At 36.6% G+C, this 21487-nt stretch overlaps 1 protein-coding gene across 1 annotated transcript; it reads right to left on the bottom strand.

The window, feature by feature from the left end:
• Positions 1-19609: 19609 nt before the first annotated feature.
• Positions 19610-20548, bottom strand: LOC115517153 (olfactory receptor 4F3/4F16/4F29-like). Its single transcript, XM_030320271.1, has one exon. The coding sequence runs from the start codon at positions 20546-20548 to the stop codon at positions 19610-19612; it is 939 nt and encodes a 312-aa protein (XP_030176131.1).
• Between the last annotated feature and the right edge of the window lie 939 nt (positions 20549-21487).

Below are 21487 nucleotides of genomic sequence, written 5' to 3'. Positions count from 1 at the left end.
TCCAGACTTCATCTGCGACTTCATGTTAAATGTAGGCTCTGGGTTTTTTGTTTGTTTTAATATTTAATTATTTATTCTGAGAGAGAGTGTGTGCACACAAGTGGGGAGGGGCAGAGAGAGAAAGAGAGAATCCCAAGCAGACTCGGCACTCAATGTGGGGCTCAATCTCACCAACTGTGAGATCATGACCTGAGCCAAAGCAAGAGTTGGACACTTAATCCACTCAGCCACCCAGGCACCCCAAATATAGGCTCTGTTTATGATTGCATCATTCTTTGAATTCATCTCTGTTTTAGCTCTTAAATTTTATAAGGATTATTTCTATTACTTTAAAAAAAATTTTTTTTAACGTTTATTTATTTTTGAGACAGGGAGAGACAGAGCATGAACAGGGGAGGGTCAGAGAGAGGGAGACACAGAATCTGAAGCAGGCTCCAGGCTCTGAGCTGTCAGCACAGAGCCCCACGCGGGGCTAGAACTCACAGACAGCAAGATCATGACCTGAGCCGAAGTCGGCCGCTCAACCGACTGAGCCACCCAGGCGCCCCTCTATTACTTTTTAAAGAAGCTACATGGGATAATGAAATAGGCCACAATATCTGAAAAACAATATTTCACATTCTGTCACCTAATAACTTGGTGACCTTGAATAACATTTCATCTGAGCCCTTTCCCATCTGCAAAATGGAGAAAATTAATATCTTATAGAACTGAGCATATGAGAGGGGCGCCTGGGTGGCGCAGTCGGTTAAGCGTCCGACTTCAGCCAGGTCACGATCTCGCAGTCCGTGATTTCGAGCCCCGCGTCGGGCTCTGGGCTGATGGCTCAGAGCCTGGAGCCTGTTTCCGATTCTGTGTCTCCCTCTCTCTCTGCCCCTCACGCGTTCATGCTCTGTCTCTCTGTGTCCCAAAAATAAATAAATGTTGAAAAAAAAATATTTAAAAAAAAGAACTGAGCATATGAGAAAATACATGTCACCAAATCTAGTTAATTCTTTCTCTTTAATGTCTGTGGTAATGGAAATAACCTATATGTCCATAGTGAGGTCATATATAAGTAAATTCTTGTAAATTAATACAATTGAATGAATTATTTGGAAAATAAGTGAATGAATCAGCTATATATTTGTCACCATGGAAAAATCTCAAAAATATAACATTGAATGAAAAAATAAAATTATAAAATCATATATATAAAATGAAATCATTTTTTAATTCCAAAACCCCTCAATAATTATTACATATTAAATATAAATATATAGGTAGTAGAAGTGTAAAAGTTTGAAAAAGAAGGGTATCCCTACCTAACAACTTCAGAATAGTGTTTTTCTCTGGGGAGGGAAAGGGAGAAATCTGACAACGTGAGTGATTTCAGTTGCTTTTGTGATGATTTACTACTCAAAAGAAATCTGATAAAACAACAGATGTTTCTTGCTAAATCTTGAAGTTATATGCCAATCATACCGTTTTGAGTACCTTTCAAAGGGTTGAAGTATGTTTCACAATTTCATTTTTAATTTAATACATCTGCCATGTATTTGCTTCTTTCTCTTCTCGCTGCCCCTCCTTTCAACAGTTATCACTAGATCTACCACACTGCCTCATCAAGATCCTCTCCTTCAAATGTTTCTGCTCCTCCAATAAAAATCTATCTGCTCTCAACCCTGGTCATAGTACTAATAGTATTTCATGAGTCCTCTTTTGCCTCTGGGTGAACCACAGACTCCTAATAAAGCATTCAAACTTGTCTGGAGTCTGGGCCTTTCCAACCTCATTTTCTATGTCATTTTCTTACATCCATTCTTGTACCCTATGATCCAGCAATATCTATTTATTATCTGACAATGCCACATAATACATATGCCCCCATGCCTTCAAATATACTGGTTCTTCTTTAACTTACCTTCCACCATTTCCACCCACTGCTCTTCTTTCTGGAAGAACACAATCCATACTTCAAAGTAAACCATGCTATAATGTTTATTTATACTCCTTTCCCCATCACCTCTTCACACATTAAGCAGATATATACCATTCTTGTCCATGTTCCCACTCATAGCACTTTATTCAGGCCCCTAAGCATCATTCACCACCTTACATTACAGTTAGTTTTATATGTAAATGGATTGAGGGGAGGAATTGTGTTTATCCTTTTTTGTAATCTCAACTGCTAACACATGTTAAAATAAAAAAAGATGGAGAGAAATACTAAAGATATTGCCTCTGTCAAAATTGGCTAATGGTTCCAATGATGTGAAAATATGACCTAGACATAATAAAGGTGGCCTTCAACATGGGAAAATCAGATTGCAATTGAAATAGTAATAGGTATAGCAAGCTTTATATTTGTAATATCACGATTCAACAAACATAGAAAGGATAAAACTGGATGATTTTAAAAACATGAAAATATGCCTGATGAAAAGACTGGGAAGAGTTCTGAAGAGACAGAAGAAAATAAAAAATAGATTATAAAGGTTGAAAAAGAATTAAGGAAAAATAAAAAATGATATCAAACTTAACACTAAAATGGAAGAAGAATGAAGAAAAAAAGCGTAGGGGCACCTGAGTGGCTCAGTCAGTTGAGCTTCCCACTCCTGAATTCAGCTCAGATCATGAGCTTATGGTTCATGGGATTGAGCTCTGCATCAGGCTTCATGCTAAGAGCGTGGAGCCTGCTTGGGATTCTCTCTCTCTCTCCCTCCCTCTCTGCCCCTACCCAGGCCATGCTCACTCTCTCTCTCACGCTCTCGCTCTCTCTCTCTTTCTCAAAAATAAATTTAAAAAAAAAGTATATAATGACAAAGAGAACACAAGGCACACTTTAAGAGGTAGATTACCAGATATGATTTATATTACTTTCTCAACCCACTCTCCAAAAATTCTGTAATTATAAATGCCTTATAGCATTATGTCTGCAACTGTCTTTTTTAAATGTTTTATTTATTTATTTTGAGCATGAGGAGGGAGGAGCAGAGAGAGAGAGAGAGAGAGAGAGAGAGAGAGAGAGAGAGAGAAAGAATTCCAAGCAGGCTTCACACTGAGCATGAGTCCTGATAACAGAGCTTGATCTCACCACCATGAGATCATGACCTGGGCCGAAATCAAGAGTTGGACTTTTAACTGACTGAGCCACCCAGTCTGTAGGTGTCTTTTAAGTGCTTAGTCTCTTAGAAGACTTTCTCCATGAGTTATATCAGTTACATACACCTAGCAGTGAATTTATTTGCCTTTCGGCTCTCCAATCCCCTTCCACTACACAAGAACTAGGAATTTGAGGAAAAGTGAATTTAAAGGGGAAGGAGTTATAAATATGGAACCTAATAGGACAACTCTGAGTGTTCTTTAGTTACCCTCGAATGTGTACTGGGGGGAAAAAATAGAAGTCAATAGTTAGTTTTTACCAGATGTGCTAAAAGGAAGAGAAATGCATAAACAAATATCAGAGAATATAGAAATTCACACATCAAAGTTTTATATCCACTTGAGGCATAGTCAGGATCCAGTTTTCCACCCTGAGCAATAGTCATAGACAGGATTCTAGATGGAAACACCAGCATATGATATTTATTCACTTAGAAGTCATCAGATACCTACAATCAACCTCCAGGTTGATTATATTCTGAAACCAGCTTCTCATAAAGTGGCTGTGCTCAAAAGGGAAAGTTTCTAAATTGTTTTTCTCAAATACATTAATTATAACCATCTGTTTTAATTAAATATCCATGATAAAAAAAGAAAAGGCATAACTCTTTGCCTTTTATTGTGATTAACCCTTTTTCTTGACCCATACAGAATTTATCAATCATCCAGAAACAGTTTCCCAGATATTGAATCCTTTATAGATGAAAGAAATGTAGGCAGCTGGGGTTCCAAATGATAGAATTATCCAGCTTAAAGGTAGCCACATCTCCTAGGTTTGAAAATCAAAACCATCATTCATATAAATTTCCTTTCCAATCTAAAAATATTGAGAGGTTAAAACCTCCATCAGCTAAAATATCCTGCACTTCATTTTTCAACTTACCACAAAATCCTTTTTAATATCTAAGTAAAAGTATGCTTCTCCTAACTTAAAACAATTTCTTTTACTTTTTATAACTGTGTGCAATATGAATAGTTTTTTGTGTCCCTTTAACTTTTTTGTATTCCTTATGCTATGCTTTTTATTCCTGCCAATTAACTTTTTGTATACATAACTTCAACAAGCTAAGTCACCTGTTAGCTTTCTGAATGTTAAACAAGCCAGTCAGAAAAAGACAAATACCATATGATTTCACTCAGATGTGGAATTTAAGAAATGAAACAAAAAAGAGACAGACAAACAAACAAACAAACAAAAAAAAAAACCAAACTGGTAGTTGCCAGAGGAGAGGGGGATGGAGGGATGGGTGAAATAGGTGAACAGGATTAAGAGTGCATTTATCATGATGATCCCTGAGTAATACATAGAAAGTTTGAATTATTATATTGTATCCCTAAGGCTAATAAATATAACACTGTAGGGGCACCTGGGTGGCTCAGTTGGTTAAGCGTCTGTCTTCAGCTCAGGTCACGATCTCACAGCTGTTGAGTTCGATGCCCACATTGTGCTCTGTGCTGACAGCTCAGAGCCTGGAGCCTGTTTCAAATTCTGTATCTCTCTCTCTCTCTCTCTCTCTCTCTCTCTCTCTCTCTGTCTCAAATAAACATTAAAAAAAAACAATGTATATTAGTTACACTTGAAAAAAAATTAATTTTTAAAAACTTAAATCCTTTCATATTTCCCTTTATAATCTTTCTCATCTACTCCCCACTCAAAAAAACAAAAAATCACATTTCTCAACTTTCTCTAAACCCTTCCACATTCTACTTACAGTTTATAAAATTAATGTAAAACACTCTAAAATTCTAAAGCACAGAGGACAGCAGAACTGATTTGATCTCCTGGTAGTTTTCATTTTGTTTTTAAATTTTTCACAGCATATTTTAAGATGATATTTACATTGGAAATAATTTGTTTAGCTTTGGGTCTTCGGGTGTCTCCTCTATTTAGTGATTTATGAGACTCTTTTCCATCTTACAAATGTTTCAAGTACCTTACAAATTTGCTTCCCTTTTCACAGAAAATAAGTTTATACTTCATCTTATTTGAAAAGCTAATGGATAGCACAACAACCCTTGTTTTCTTAGTTATGTGTGTCACCAGTATTTCTTACCTGTTTGTCAAATTGCATGGGATAAGAATCATTTATATAATCATCACTGATAACAGAGAGCTGAATCCTAAACATTATAAAGCCATTTAACTTTTTCTAATATCTTTCACATGATCATATCACTGTGTGATTCTAGTTAAAAGTTAAGGTCAGCTAACCTCCAACATGTCAATACCCTTTGTCACAATTATCCTCCACTACTAGCCAATTAGTTACCCCAGATGCCATCTACTCTGCTTTAGGATAACACTCATGTACTCGAGGATATGACTCATGTTCATAGCAATTACAACAACATAATCATGTCTGACACTAGAGCTCTCCTTATTATTAAATTTATTATCATCTTTCCATTTTACCTGTATATATAAAAGAGCATTTTCATGGAGTCTTAGATTTTCCTTCATTCTCTAACACAAAATGACACAAAATCCTGCCATGTGTAGAAATAAAGCTAATTAATAGTTCCAGACAACAGTGAGCAAGTGGCACTGCAGGCAGGAATTTAGAAGGAGCCCATGGGTCAAGGGACTTTATCCCTAGGGACCTTTGGGTTTGGCCAAAGCAACCAAAGTTTCTAAAAATTTGTAATAAGATACCAAAGAAGAAGAAAAAATATATTTATCAATATAGAAGTATAGAACATACTGTGTTCAAGATCTTGTTACCTTGATTTATAACTCTCAAATATTTTAACATATGACTTACAGGCTTCCATTTTTTCTCTTGCCCCTGTCCCCACAAATGTCAAAAGTAAGCTCTTTTCCATCTGCTGGTTCAATGACATAAGGAGCCCAAAGTAGTCAAAGACTAGATTCATCTGTGTTCCCTTTGGAAACTTTCTTTCCTGGAGCACTGAGACCTCCGAACCTACTAAACCAAAGCCCACAAGAATAAATATAGGAAGCATACATTTCTCCAATGAATTATTTCATCTTATTACAAGAGTGATTTTTTCCACTTTGGGCTTATATATTCCAGCTTTAAGACAGATAGCAATGTATATATCGGGCACTGGTTTAAGATGTATACTGCATCAAATAGCTTCTTAAAGTTGCAAGGTTTTACACCAACCTCTTAGTATAAAAGCTAAGCATTCACCAGGCCATTCCACAATTCTATCATTGAGTTGTTTCTAGGTTATGGAGCATAAGTAAGTCTAGTGAATTCTATAGGTGTGTAAACCCATTGTCACACTTTATTTTCTATAAATGTGTCTCCAGAGCCAATATGGAATAATACATGATAAGATAAGACAGGAAAGGTATTCTATAAATCTATGAATGGTAGTGCTAGCAGAAGCACTATGGGTGGGGAAAAAATCAGAACCCAGAATAAGTTTATATCGCTATGATGACAGGTCTCTAATCCTTCCACAAAAGGTGGACAGTGGGTTTCCTGAGAGTATGGTGAGGTACGGTACCATAGAAAGTATTGAGGCTTTACTTTTACATTGGCAGCTTAAGCACACAGCACTGATGGTACACAGATCTCCCTTAGTGAAGAGAAGCTCATGTTGAGTCTACAGAGAGACTTCAACTGTGCTGCTATGGCCACTGTTTGGTATTTCCTAGGGAAATGGATTCTGAGATGAAGATCAACACACATGGCGTTTGTTAGAGAATGCTATTAGGATCAATTAATTCCATTTGAAAGTAGGGAATTGAGCAGGAGGTGGCAGAGGCAGAAGTTGCCAAACTTGTGGGAGCTCTGCACCTGGAATGAGATTCCAGAATTGTCCCAAGTAGACTGTTAACCTATTATTGATGCATACTAACACAGAAAGTGAACGCGGCCTTGGGTATGTCAGCTCTCTTTTTTTAATTATTTTTATTCTTTTATTTTAGAGAGAGAGCGCATGCAAGTGGGGGAAATAGAGCACACAAGTGGGAAAGAGGGGCAGAGAAAGAGAATCTTAAGCAGGCTCCACACTCAGCATGGAGCCCAACACAGGCCATGATCCCATGACCCTGGAATCATGACCTGAGCTGAAGTCAAGGGTTCGATGCTCAACTGACTGAGCCACCAGGTGCCCCCCTTTTCTTTCTTCTTTTTTTCAGTTCTCTTTAGTCAAGGGCATTCCCAAAAGGGCAAATTGATGTCAGATAACAACCTTCCAACAGTAGGGAATAAATCTTTCCGTCCTGAAGAAATCTTTCTGTCCTGAAGGAAGGGATCTGGGTGGGAGCTCATAACACATGTGACATCTACTGCTAGGTCACTTGCATCACCTTGATTCATTTGAGTTCTAGGAACAGCTCCTTCAGGGCCTTGCTGAATCTCTTATCCTATGGGCATCCTACAAAGGGAAAGTTAATGGTGTGAATTAAAACACCTTTGGGGTACATGGTGAAAAATCAGAAATTTTTCCAATTTCATTGTATATTTCAGTAGTATGATCCAAGCAGTAAGACTCTGCACAGAGCCTGAAACTCATGCAGAAGAACCTTTTCCAGATTTGGGCTCCACTCTGAGCTGACAACTTTCATGTCATCTGGTACATATGTTAAAATGGTAGTACTAGATGTAAACTATGTTTCCTTCAGAAAGGGAAGAAGCCATAGTATTTTCCATAGAAGCTGCACCATTTTACATTCGCACCAACATCTTTACCAGCACTTGTTATCTTTTATGTTTTTGCTAATAGCCTTCACAAGGGTGAAAGGTGATATTTTGGTTTTGATTTGCATTTCCGTGAAAATTAGTGATGTTGATCATCTTTTCATATACCTGTTGCCCACCTGTATGTCTTCTTTGGAGAAATGCCTATTCAAACCTTTTGCCCATTTTTTAATTGGATTGTGTTTTTGTTTTTTTTGTTTTTGCCACTGAAGTGTTTGAGTTTCTTATATGTTTTGGATATTAACCCCCTTATCAGATAAATGGTTTGTAAATATTTTCTCCAATTCTATCATTTTTCTTTTGACTCTGTGATTATTTGTTGTCGTTGTTGTTGTTGTTGTTGTTGTTGTTGAGGTTTTTTTGGATGGGGGGAAGTTTTGCTGTGCAGGAGTTTTTTTAGTTTGATTTAGTCCAACTTTTCTAATTTTGCTTATGTTGCCTATGCCTTTGGTATCATATCAGAGAAATCATTGCCAAACCCACTGAGGGTATTCTATGTTTCTTCCATGAGTTTTACAGTTCCATTTCCTATATTTAAGTCTGTAATCTATTTTGAGTTGACTTTTATATATGGTGCAAGGATCCAATTTCATTCTTTTGCATGTGGATATTCAGTTTTCCCAAGCCTTTTGTTGAAGAGACTATCCTTTCCCTACTCTGTATTCTTGGCAGTCTTGTCAAAATTTAGTTGATCATTTATGTGTGAGTCTATTTCTGGGATCTGTAGTTTGTTCCATTGGTCTGTATGTCTGTCTTATACTAGTACCATAGTGTTTTAACTACTGTAGCTTTGTAAAGTATTTTGAAATCAGGAAATATGATGCCTCTACTTTGTTCTTAGTATTTCTTTGGCTGTCAGGATCATTTGTGGTTCAATATGAATTTTAGGGTTTTTTTTTCTATTTCCATTAAAAATGACATTGGAATTTTGATAAGGATTTCATTGAATCTGTGGATCTCACTGGGTAATATGGATGATAACAATATTCCAATCTGTGATCATGTTCTTCCATTTATTTCCATCTACTTTAATTTCTTACATCAATGATTTGTAGTTCTCAGTGCAGGAGTCTTCTACCTTCTTGGTTTTACTCTTTTTGATGCTATTATAACTGTGACTGTTTTCTTAATTTATGTTTTAGATAACTCATTGCTATCATTTGGAAACACAATAGAATTGCCATATGATCCAGCAATTTCACTTCATGGTATGTAGTCAAAAGTATTTAAGTCAGGATCTCAAATAAATATATGCACTCCTATGTTCATTGCAGCATCATTCACAATAATCAAGATGTGGCAACAACCTAAATATCCATCAACAGATGAATGGATAGAAAAAATTTGGTATATACATGCAATGAAATATTATTCAGGCTTTAAAGAAAGGAAATCCTATAATATGTGACAACATGATGAATCTTGAGTACATTGTGCTAAGGTGAAGCCAACCAGTTACAAAACAACAAATACTGCATGAAAAATCTTATATGATAACACAGTCAAACTTACAGAAAAAGAGAGCATGGTGGTGGTTTCTGGGGCTGTAGGGAGGGGGAAATGGGAAGGTATTAGTCAAAGAGTACAGAATTTCAGTTCAACAAAATGGTAAGTCTTAGAGATCTAATGTACAGCATAGAGCCCATGGTTAACAATACCGTATTGCATACTTAAAATTTTGCTAAGAGGGTAGATCTTATGTTAAGTGTTTTTGTCACATAAATACATAAACGTAAGGAGGGAGGAACTTCTGGAAATGATAGCTTTGTTTATAGAATAGATTATAGTGATGGTTTCATGACTATATACGTAACTCCAAATTCATCAAGTTATATATTTTAAATATGTTCAGCTTTTTGTAAGTCAGTCATACCTCAATAAAGTAGTTTTTTAATTTTTTAATGTTTATTTATTTTTGAGAGACAGAAAGATACAGAGCGCGAGTGGGGAAGGGGCAGAGAGAGAGAGAAACAGAGACACCAGAATCTGAAGCAGACTCCAGGCTCTGAGCTGTCAGCACAGAGCCTGACGCAGGGCTCAAACTCACGGACTGCAAGATCATGACCTGAGCCGAAGTCAGATGCTCAAATGACTGAGCCACCCAGGAGCCCCAAGTAAAATAGAAAGAGTAAACCATTTGGAAATGATGAGTTGAGGTAGCCATGGCTTTAGTCCCTTATATAAGCAGAATCCACAGAATGATATTACAATTCACTTTTTGTAGGAAGGAAATAAAGCAATAGATCAATGTTTAGGGCCATTCAGATAAAAATTTGTAATCTTCTACTTCCTAATACTAGTCTGGTGTTGCTAACAAATGATTAGCTTAACTTGAAGTTACTGGGACATAAGAAAATTTGCAGAAAAGTGTATCAATCTGATTATCCTAGAAATTTCTCCACTTCTTTATTCTCCAAAAGAAGGGTAGAAAGAGCTCCAGACACTACCCAGAATAGCAGAAAGACCTATAGGTATGAGCATGGGAGCTACACGTTCCCAAAGTAGCTGTTTTTACTGCTATCAATGCAGCAAGGCTTGTAGAAGACTGTTGTTGCTAGGACTTAAATAAAATTTTGCTAGTGACTATGAAATTCTTTCCCTTTAGAGTTAGGAAACCAAGGTACAGGAAAGACAAATGGCATTGCTGAAGCTAAGGAACAAGTTGGTGGTAAATCCAGAATTAATACCTTTGACCCTTGGTTTCCATTCAGTCCAGGTTATTTCTACTACAACATGCTTCTTTTTCTATGATGGTTCAACCATTGCATCTAGTCTGTGGCCCAGAAAATCATAATATATCAAAGCTAGTTTCTTCAGATTGTCCAAATTCTTCACATTTACTCCACTAGACTCAAATCTTCTGCTTTTACTTTATACTTCATCTGGAGATCAACATTTAAAACATCTGTGCAGTTCCAGTGAATAACTTTTCCAATATGGAACATGAAGTCATGATTTGACTCCACTTATCCTGCTGTCTTCTATATTTATTTTGGTTGTGAGTTATATGTTCCAATTCCCCTATTTAATTACAGAATTGATTCATTTCCAATTCATTAGATTCCTCTCTCTCTTCTCTATTTCTTCATGGAAGAGTTTACATCCATGTAACCTACCTGGACCACTATCCAAACCATAATGGAGACGAAAGACCACAGAATCCAGAACTCTTACTTTTAGAGTATTATTAACATGTATCATAAAAAAGACAGCTGTGTAGCAGCACTGAAATATATACACGATTTCATTTTTAATATATACTGCTAAATGGTCCTTTATGGATGTCTCATGATCACAATGTTTATTTGAAAGAATACATTTAAATATTTACTCTTATTAGATACTTATTGATTAGACCAAAGGGTATTACATCACTGAATGGACACAGCTTACTAATGCCTTCTTTCAATGATCAGTGGACTCATGATCAGTTAAGGAATGGAATTACCATAACTGAAAAGCACTGGGTGTATCATTCCACATATGAATGAAATCATATGGTATTTGTCTTTCTCTGACTGACTTGTTTCGCTTAGCATAATACACTCTAAGGGGCGCCTGAGTGGCTCAGTCAGTTAAACATAATACACTCTAGTTTCATCCATATCATTAGAAATGGCAAGATTTTATTCTTTTTGATCACTGAGTAGTATTTTATTGTGTGTGTGTGTATATATGTGTACATGTGTGTGTATACACACACACACATATATATACACACACACACACCACATCTTTTTATCCATTCATCAGCCAATGGACAATTGGGGTCTTTCCATAATTTGGCTATTGTTGATAGCACTCTATAAACATTGAGGTGCATGTATACCTTTGAATCAGCACTTTTGTATCCTTTGGATAAATACCTAGTAGTGTACTTGCTGGGTCATAGGATAATTCTATCTTTAATTTTTGAAGAGCCTCCATACTGTTTTCCAGAGTGGCTGCACCAGTTTGCATTCCCACCAACAGTGCAAAAGGGTTCCCCTTTCTCTACATCCTTGCGAACATTTGTTGTTTGCTGAGTTGTTAATTTTAGCCATTCTGATAGGTGTGAGATGGTATCTCACTGTGGTTTTGATTTGTATTTCCCTGATGATGATTGATGTTGAGACCTTTTCATGTGTCTGTTAGTCATCTGAATACCTTCTTTGGAAAAGTGTCTATTCATGTCTTCTTCCCATTTCTTCACTGGATTGTTTTTTGGGTGTTGAGTTTGATAAGTTCTTTGTAGATTTTGGATATTAACCTTTTATCTGATGTCATTTGCAAATGTCTTCTCCCAGTCTGTCAATTGCCTTTTAGTTTGTTGATTGTTTACTTGGCTGTGCAGAAACTTTTTGTCTTGATGAAGTCCCAATGGTTCATTTTTGCTTTTGTTTCCCTTGCCTCCAGAGACATGTCTAGTAAGAAGTTGCTACAGCTGAGGTCAAAGAGGTTGCTGCCTGTTTTTCCCTCTAGGATTTTAATGGTTTCCTATCTTTTTTCCACTGAATATTCTTTCCTGCTTTGTCAAAAATTAGTTGGCCATATGTTTGTGGGTCCAACTCTGGGTTCTCTATTCTATTCCATTGATCTAAGTGTCTTTTTTGTGCCAGTACCATACTGTCTTGATGGTTACAGCTTTATGATACAGCTTGAAGTCTGAAATTGTGATGCCTCCAGCTTTGGTTGTCTTTTTCAACATTGCTTTGGCTATTCAGAGTCTTTTCTGGTTCCATACAAACTTTAGGATTGTTTATTCTAGCTCTGTGAAGAATGCTAGTGTTATTTTGATAGGGATTGCATCGAATATTTAGACTGCTTTGGGTAGTATCAACGTTTTAACAATATTTGTTCTTCCAATTCATGAGCATGGAATGTTTTCCATTTCTTTGTGTCCTCTTCAATTTCTTTCATAAGCTTTCTATAGTTTTCAGACAACAGATCTTTTGCCTTTTTGGTTGGGTTTATTCCTAGGTATCTTATGGCTTTTGGTGCAGTTGTAAATTGTATTGACTCCTTGATTTCTCTTTCTACTACTTCTTTGTTGGTGTATTGAAATGCAGCCGATTTCTGTATATTGAGTTTATGCCCTGTGACTTTGCTGAATTCACGTATCAATTCTAGCAGTCTTTTGTTGGAGTCTTTCAGGTTTTCCATGTAGATTATCATGTCATCTGCAAAGAGTGAAAGTTTGACTTCTTTTTTGCCAATTTGTATGCCTTTTATTTCTTTTTGTTGTCTGATTCCTGAGGCTAGGACTTCCCGTACTATGTTGAACAGCAGTGGTGACATTGGACATCCCTGTTATGTTCCTGACCTTAAGGGGAAAGCTCTCGGTTTTTTCCCCATGGAGAATGATGTTAGCTGTGAGCCTGTCATATATGGCCTTTATGATGTTGAGTTATGTTCCTTCTATCCCTTCTTTCTTGAAGGTTTTTATCAAGGATGTTGTATTTTGTCAAATACTTTTTCTGCATTTATGAGAGGATCGATCATACGGTCCTTATCCTTTCTTTTATTAATGTGGTGTATCACATTGATTTATTTGTAAATATTGAACCACTCCTGCAGCCCAGGAATAAATCCCACTTGTTCATGGTGAATAATTCTTTTAATGTACTGTTGAATTTGATTTGCTAGTATCTTTTCGAGAATTTTTGCCTCCAAATTCATTGTGGATATTGGCCTGTAATTCTCCTTTTTAGCAGGGTCTTTGGTTTTGGAATCAAGGTAATGCTGGCTTCATAGGATGACTTTGGAAATTTTTCTTCCATTTCTATTTTTTGGACTGGTTTGAGAATGAGTATTAACTCTTCTTTAAATGGCTGATAGAATTCCCCTGGGAAGCTATCTGGCCCAAGACCCTGAACAGATACAAAAAGATCAAGATCATACCATGCATATTTTTCAGATCACAATGCTATGAAACTTGAAATCAACCACAAGAAAAATTTGGAAAGACTTCAAATACATGGAAGTTCAAAAATATTCTATTAAAGAATTAATGAGTAAACCAGGAAATTAAAGAAGAAAGAAAAAGAATTCATGGAAGTAAATGATAATGAAAACACAACAGTCCAAACCCTTGAGGATGCAGCAAAGACAGTCCTAAGAGGAAACTACATTGCAATACAGGCCTATCTCAAGAAGCAAGAAAGGTCGCAATTACATAACCTAACCTTACACCTAAAGGAACTAGAAGAGGAGCAACAAATGAAGCCTAAAGGCAGCAGAAAAGAGAAAATAATAAAGATTAGAGCAGAAATAAGTGATATAGAAACAAAACCAGTAGAACAGATTAATAAAACTCAAAGCTGTTTTTTTTTTATTTTTTTAGTTTATTTTTGAAAGAGACAGAGCGCGATTGGGGGAGGGGCAGAGAGAGGGAGACACAGAATCCCAAGCAGGCTCCAGTCTCTAAGCTGTCAGCAGGTGCTCGAACTCACAAACCACAAGATCATGACCTGAACCAAAGTCTGATGTTTAACTTACTGAGCCACCCAAGTGCCCCTAAAAGCTAGTTTTTTAAAAAATAAATAAAATTGATCAAGACTTATCAAAAAGAAAGAGGATTCAAATAGATAAAATCACGAACAAAAGAGGGGAGATCACAACCAGCAAACACCACAGAAATACAAACAGTTATGAGAGAATACTATGAAAAATTATATGCCAACAAACTGGGCAATATGGAAGAAGTGGAAAAATTCCTAGAAACTCACATAGTACCAAAACTAAAACAGGAAGAAATAGAAAATTTGATCAGGCCCATAACCAACAAAAAATTGAATCAGTTATCAAGAATTTTCCTTGGGTTTGGCTTCTTAAAATTCTAAGGTCACTGTGCTTCCCCTCAATTATGGCATAGATCGGAATCATGGAAATGGTGAAGTTGAGAATTATGAAGACCATTTACAGGGGGATTCATTCAGTCTTAGGAATTAATTCCATCAAAATTTGATTGAAGCCAGCTTACCATCTTGTCCTCTCATTCGTGAGATAATACTTCATACATGATCATTTTATATATCAATCATGTTCTTAACTTTTTGAAAATTATACTTTGACAGTTTTGGAGATCCACCAAGATATTCAAGTGGACTCACCTTCTGGAGACAATAAACTGTGTTTTCTGAGCTATGCACTTCATAAGACATTTAGACTTAGTTAGGTCTCTTCTGGGTTCTCACCTTCACTGACATTTTGATCTCTGTTTTATTTTTCTGCTTTGGTAGTTTTTGTTTGTTAGTTGGTTTGTTTCTGGTTATGCCAAGTTTGTTTCCAATGCTGGTTTTGCATATGACTAATAAGTTGTTCCTCATTGGTGACAACAGAGATTGTGAATTTGGTTACATGATTTAATAATTTGGCAGTCTCTATTAGGATAGTGAGGATCCATCATGGGTTGAATTCTGTACCCCCCATCAAGATTCATGTTGAAGTCCTAGTGCCTGATAATTCAGAATGTGAATTTAGTTTGGAAATAAGGCCATTACAAGTGTAATGAGTTAAGAGTAGGGTGAGCCCAAATCCAATATGACTAGTGTCCTTTTAAAGGGGGGAAATTTGGACACAAACAGACATGCCTGGAAGAAAACTAATGGGGGCGGGGGGGGAGGGAGACAGAGAGAAGACAGCCATCTACAAGTCAAGGAGAAAGACCTGGAACTGATCCTTCCCTCACGGCTCTTAGAAGGAACCAATCCTGCAACCACCTTGATTTTGAACTTCTGGTTTCCAGAACTGTGAGGTAATAATTTCTGTTTATGATACCTAGTTTGTGGTGCCTTCGTTGCAGCAACATTAGCAAACCAATATAGGACCTATTCGCTATCAAATGAGAAATGAGGAGAATTTGGTTTGTTTGTCTGGGGTTTTTTTTATCTATTTCTGTAAAAATATGTCTTGTTTCTGATGGAAACAAAGTTTCTTTGAGCTCCTATGTCTGTATGTGTCTCTACTTTTGATGTCTTGGTAGATAGGAATCTACCTTTGATCTGTAGGTAAGGTTGTAAAACTGAATCTAGGAGCTTTATGATGCCTTTGTTTCTGTAATTGATAAAACTTTTACTCATTGTATGACTATGAAATATTTTTCTACCTCGAGGAGCTACTAATAACGTTTATACAAAGCCTCTGAAAATAAAGGTTTTGTAAGAATAGGTTTATAGAAGTTAACAAGTGCTGACATGAATCTAGCATATCCTTTATCCCAAAAAAAGTTTTAAAAACTGAACTTCTATATTAAATATGCTAGTTTTTTTCAGAAAAAAATTCTTATAAAATTTATTAACTCAGAAGCATTTTTATACAATATTCTAAAATCACATAATCTAAATAAATTCTTGGACAATTCAGACTAATTTGATAATATGTCTTACAGAACAGCTACAGATCTCCCTGATCTTCACAGTACAGACCATAAAACAAGCACTTAAAATTAGAAAAGATGTAAAAATCTATGTTCAACCAGTTTATTATACTTCTGACAGTTCTGTAGTGTGTCCACATAAACATAATATCTAATATCCTTAGCAATTTTAAGACTTTGATTTAGTGTTAAATAAAATAATTATTGGATATTGTTTGCATATTGTTAAAACAAGATTAAATAGTGGAGCGCCTGGGTGGTCCAGTCGGTTGGGCATCTGACTTTGGCTCAGGTCATGATCTCATGGTCTGTGAGTTTGAGCCCTGTGTTGGCCTCTGTGCTGACAGCTCAGAGTCTGGAGCCTGTTTCGGATTCTGTGTCTCCCTCTCTCACTGCCCCTCCCCTGCTCACATTCTGCCTCTCTCTCTCTCTCTCTCTCTCTCAAAAATAAATAAACATTAAAAATTTTTTAAATAAGATTAAATACTGAACCATTGGTCACAGTGTGTGTGAGAGAGAGACAGAGACAGAGACAGAGACAGAGAGACAGAGAGAGAGAGATTTATGTCTTTGTAAAGTATCTATATCTTTTGATCAAGTTAGTGAATGTGCTCATTTAAGAATAACATTTATTGCCTATAAGAAAGTGTAAGAAGGATATGTGTGGCTGCTGGGCATTATATTTAGTGTGTTCATAAGCTTTGCTAGTTTACTAAAATGATCATATATGACAGACAATTCTCAATTCCTTCAAAAACACAGTGAAGTAGAAATTAGTTATGTTGGTTAAAAGTTATCATTGGGGCACCTGGGTGACTCAGTCCATTGAGTTTCCAACTCTTGATCTCAGCTCAGGTCTTGATCTCAGGTCATGACTTCAATCCCTACATTGGGCTCCATGCTGGGAGTGAAGCCTACTTTAAAAAAAAATTATAATTAATATGGGTGACTGAGAATATACCAGAAGTAACATGACCAAAAAGTATCACTGACTATGCAAGTAATAGAATCTGGTTTGTTTATCAAGGAAAAAAAATACATTTACCTTAAGATAAAATGTTATTCCTGAATTGGAAAGGAATAGTAAAAGATAAAACCAAATGGATACAAAAAAAAAAAAAAAACCCTTCAGGAAGTAAATTTTATTTGCTTTAGTTATATATATATATATATATATATAACTTTATTTATTAATTTAACACTAATTCAATGGGTTAGATATGTCCTGATGTTTATAGCAGGATTATCAACAATTGCTAAATTATGGAAAGAGCCCAAATATCCATCAACTGATGAATGGTTAGAGAAGATGTGGTATATATACAAAATGGAATATTATTCAGCCATAAAAAAATGAAAATCTTGCCATTGGAAATGACCTGGACAGAGCCAAAGAGTATTATGCTGAGTGAAATAAGTCAATCAGAGAAAGACAAATACCATATGAATTCATTCAAATGTAGAATTTAACAAACAAAACAACTGAACATGGGGGAGAAAAAAAGAGAAAAATCATGAAACAGAGCCTTAACTGTACAGAACAAACTGATGGTTATCAGAATGCTGGTGGGTGGGGGGTGTGTTAAATAGCTGATGGGAGTTAAGGAAGACACTTGTGATGAATACTAGTGTTATACTGAAGCGTTGCATCACTATATTGTATACCTGAAACTAGTATTACACTGTGTGTTAACTAACTGGAATGTAAATTTAAAAACTTGAAAGTAAACTATATATGTGTGTGTGTGTGTATACATATATGTGTGTGTATACATATGTGTGTATACACACACACACATATATATATAACTTTAAATAATGTGTCTGAAAAGAAGCAATGACAGATGTGAAAATTTTGGCAAATTTTGCACAGCTCAGCTTTGATAGGCTTATTTGAATAAACTTAGAAATGCTTTGCTATCAAATACTACATTAAAGCAAGACTAGATTTGTTTTTGCTATTAGAATTACATAACATTTATCTTGTTTTATTCATTCTTCTCCTAACTAGAAGCAGTACATGTAATTCTTTGTCTTCTGTGTAATTTTCTTAGTATGCAAAACTTCAGTGGTTCACAAAGTAGGTTGTGAACAAGTTTTTAATAGAAGACGAAAGGAAAGGAAAGGAAAGGAAAGGAAAGGAAAGGAAAGGAAAGGAAAGGAAAGAGAAAGAAACTTTCATCAAAAGTAAATAACATTTTGTGAAACTTTGGTTCAGTTCTTTATGGAGATGGGGCAGGATATATACTGTAATGTATACTCTAGGTCAGTATCAAAAAGTGTGAAAGCCGTTGCTCTGGGTGACTCTACCCTTGCCATTTAGCTATTTTCCCCTCATTGACATTCCATGGCTGAGCTGCTTTGGCCAAAACAAGTCATTCAAGACATGAAACCTGTGGAGGAGGCAATTTATACATTCATAATCGAGAAATAGAAATTTAAAGGAGACAGCAGTAATGTATGGTGACAGATGTTAGATAACTTTATTGTGGTGATCATTTTGCAATATATATAAATATCGAATCATTTTGTACACCTGAACCTGGCATAATGTTAAGTTTCAATTATACATCAATTAAAAAAAGATAATTAATAGGACAGCAGTAAGGGAAGTTAGAAGGGGACAGAGCTGCAAGTAAAAGGAAGTGAGAAAAGAAGGAGGAATCGTGGCACAGGGAGAAGAAGAAGTAAGGAAGCTGAAAAATGAGAGGGAATGGGGCTAGAGATCTTCATAACCCAGAGACCATACGTGACTGAGGAAAAATGAAGAGGAAGAAGCAGAAGGGAAAAGGGAATGAAGATTTAATGCATTTGAATAACATAATACTAATCAAGGAGAAAGATCCTGGTGTTTTCCCAGTTCTTTATATTCTGAGAATACATGGCTTCTACCCAGACATGTACCCATTGGGCTTGTATATGTGTGTTCTCAAAGATTGTGTGTGCTCTCAAAAACACTTCCCTCCTTGCACGGGCCTGACAGAGACCCACAGAAGGGGTAGAATATGGACAAGCTGCAGCATACAATAAGAAGACTTCATTCATTTCTGTCAGCAAACCCCCATTGAGTACCAGTAGGAATTCCTTTCTGTGAGACAGACTCCTGTCAAAAAAAGGAGACAGCTCTCCCTGTTCTGAAGGCCTTAAAGAAGTCTACCGTCTTTTGTATTTCCAACAATTATTTCATATAAATATTATTCCTTAGGAATTGAGGCTCAAAATTATTGTAATCTTAAGTTTGAAATACTTCATATGTAACTCCTCTCTTTTCAAAAGTAAATGTCCCTCCCTCCTGAGTGAAAGAGAAAAATAGACTCAGTACCAGTGTGTATAATCAAAGCAAGGTAAGACAAACAAGAGCTTCTCCCTGAGTTTGACCATCAATAATGGACATCAGTAATCAACAAGGACTCTTCACAACACCAGACATTCCTTAAGAGATCTTCCTGTAATTCACTAGCTGTCTGCATACTCTTCTCATTGCCACCTGCATCTCTTGGTTCCTGAATGTATAGATGACCGGATTTAGGAAAGGAGTGAGAATAGCATCAAAGATGGCCAGAAACTTATCCAGGTGTATGGAGGGAGATGGCCATGTATAGACAAATATCAAAGGACCAAAGAACAAGAATACCACAGTGATGTGAGCTGACAGTGTGGACAGAGCCTTGGATGAACCAGCTGAAGAGTGTTTCTGAACAGTGAGAATGATGATGATATAGGAAATGATCAGTATGAGGAAGGAGCCAACAGAGATGAATCCACTGTTGGCTGTGACCATAAACTCTAGTCGGTCGGTGTCCGTGCAGGCAAGTTTGATGAACCGAGGAAGGTCACAGTAAAAGCTGTCCAACACATTAGGACCACAGAAGGGTAAGTTTACCACAAACGCCAGTTGAACCATGGAGTGGATGAGGCCAGTCATCCAGGCAGCCACTAAAAAGAAGAGGCACATTCTTGGGCTCATGATGGTCAGATAGTGGAGAGGCTTACATATGGCAACGTATCTGTCAAAGGCCATGGCGATAAGCAGCACCATCTCCACACCACCAATGACATGGATGAAGAAGATCTGGGCGATGCAGCCTCCAAAGGAGATGACTTTACGCTTTCTGAAAAGATCATAAATCATCTTGGGAGAAGTGACAGAAGAAACTCCCAGGTCAATGAAGGAGAGGTTGGCCAGCAGAAAGTACATGGGGGAGTGTAAGTGAGGGTCAGAGGTCACAGTGAGCATAATGAGGGAGTTTCCCATCATGCTTGCCACATAAAACGTGGAGGAGAACACAAAGAGGAGAAGTTGGATCTCCCAGGAATCGGTGAGTCCCAGGAACACAAACTCTGACACCACAGAGTGATTCGCTCCATCCATTGGCGTTGTTGGCACAGCTACCTGAAGAAGGACAATAGGAGAAAATGTAAATGATGATAATTATGTTAATATATTAGGAGAGATGGCCACAATTATGAAAGCCTGTTTCTACTTTAGCATTAGAACTGACCTAATATCTCATGGCCTCTCGAATGTGATTACCCAGAAAAATCAGTGACTGTCATGTGGAGCTGCTCTCTACCACTAAGTTGTCTCTGCATTTGATACTCTCTGCTTCCTCCCATGGTTGGTGCTGCAATTACTCATGAGATATAAGATAGTCAACATGAGCCAAAGCTTTTGATTTTGGGTCCCAAAGTAATACAATCTGGCCCCAGTCACACAGAACTAATCACTATTGCAATCCCTTCCAAGTCTGTAAAACTTCATCTGACACACAGACCCTTCTTCTCTTCCATCCCAGTCCCCACCTCTGGGAACATATTCATCTTTAATATTACTGAAATGTTTAACACATTTACAAAGTCTTGCTTTATTATTACTAGCATGAACACCAAGCTTTCTTTGCATTTAATACCTCTCTGCTTCCTCCCAGGGTAGATACTATGATGTTTTTCAAGAGATACAAGATTGGCCAACTTGAGTAATAAGAATTCAACCACCAAATTCTTTTGATTTTTGTTTCAAGACCAATATAGCCTGGCTCCAGTCATATAAAACTTCACCACTTCTCAGCTATTTCATTCACTTCCAAGAATACAAGGCTTATTCTGACAAATAGACCCTTCCTCCTAACTCCCCACCTCTGTAACATATTTATCTTTAAGGCTTATTAAATTTTAACCACATCTGTGAGGTCTTGCTTTATATTGCTAGCATTTATTTTGCTATGTCTTCTGTTTTAATGAACTAAGTACAACTTCTAACTCACCAAAATACTGTAAGCTCCTTGAAGGCAGAGATTATGATTTATTCATA

The sequence above is a fragment of the Lynx canadensis genome, chromosome B3 (genome assembly GCF_007474595.2).
Source record: "Lynx canadensis isolate LIC74 chromosome B3, mLynCan4.pri.v2, whole genome shotgun sequence".
Taxonomy (NCBI): domain Eukaryota; kingdom Metazoa; phylum Chordata; class Mammalia; order Carnivora; family Felidae; genus Lynx; species Lynx canadensis.
The sequence above is the reverse complement of the archived record's forward strand: the minus strand, read 5'-3'. Positions and strand labels throughout refer to the sequence as shown.

Excerpts from the sequence above, each read along its gene's own strand:
- LOC115517153 (XM_030320271.1), bottom strand. The coding sequence starts at position 20,548 with ATGGATGGAGCGAATCACTCTGTGGTGTCAGAGTTTGTGTTCCTGGGA.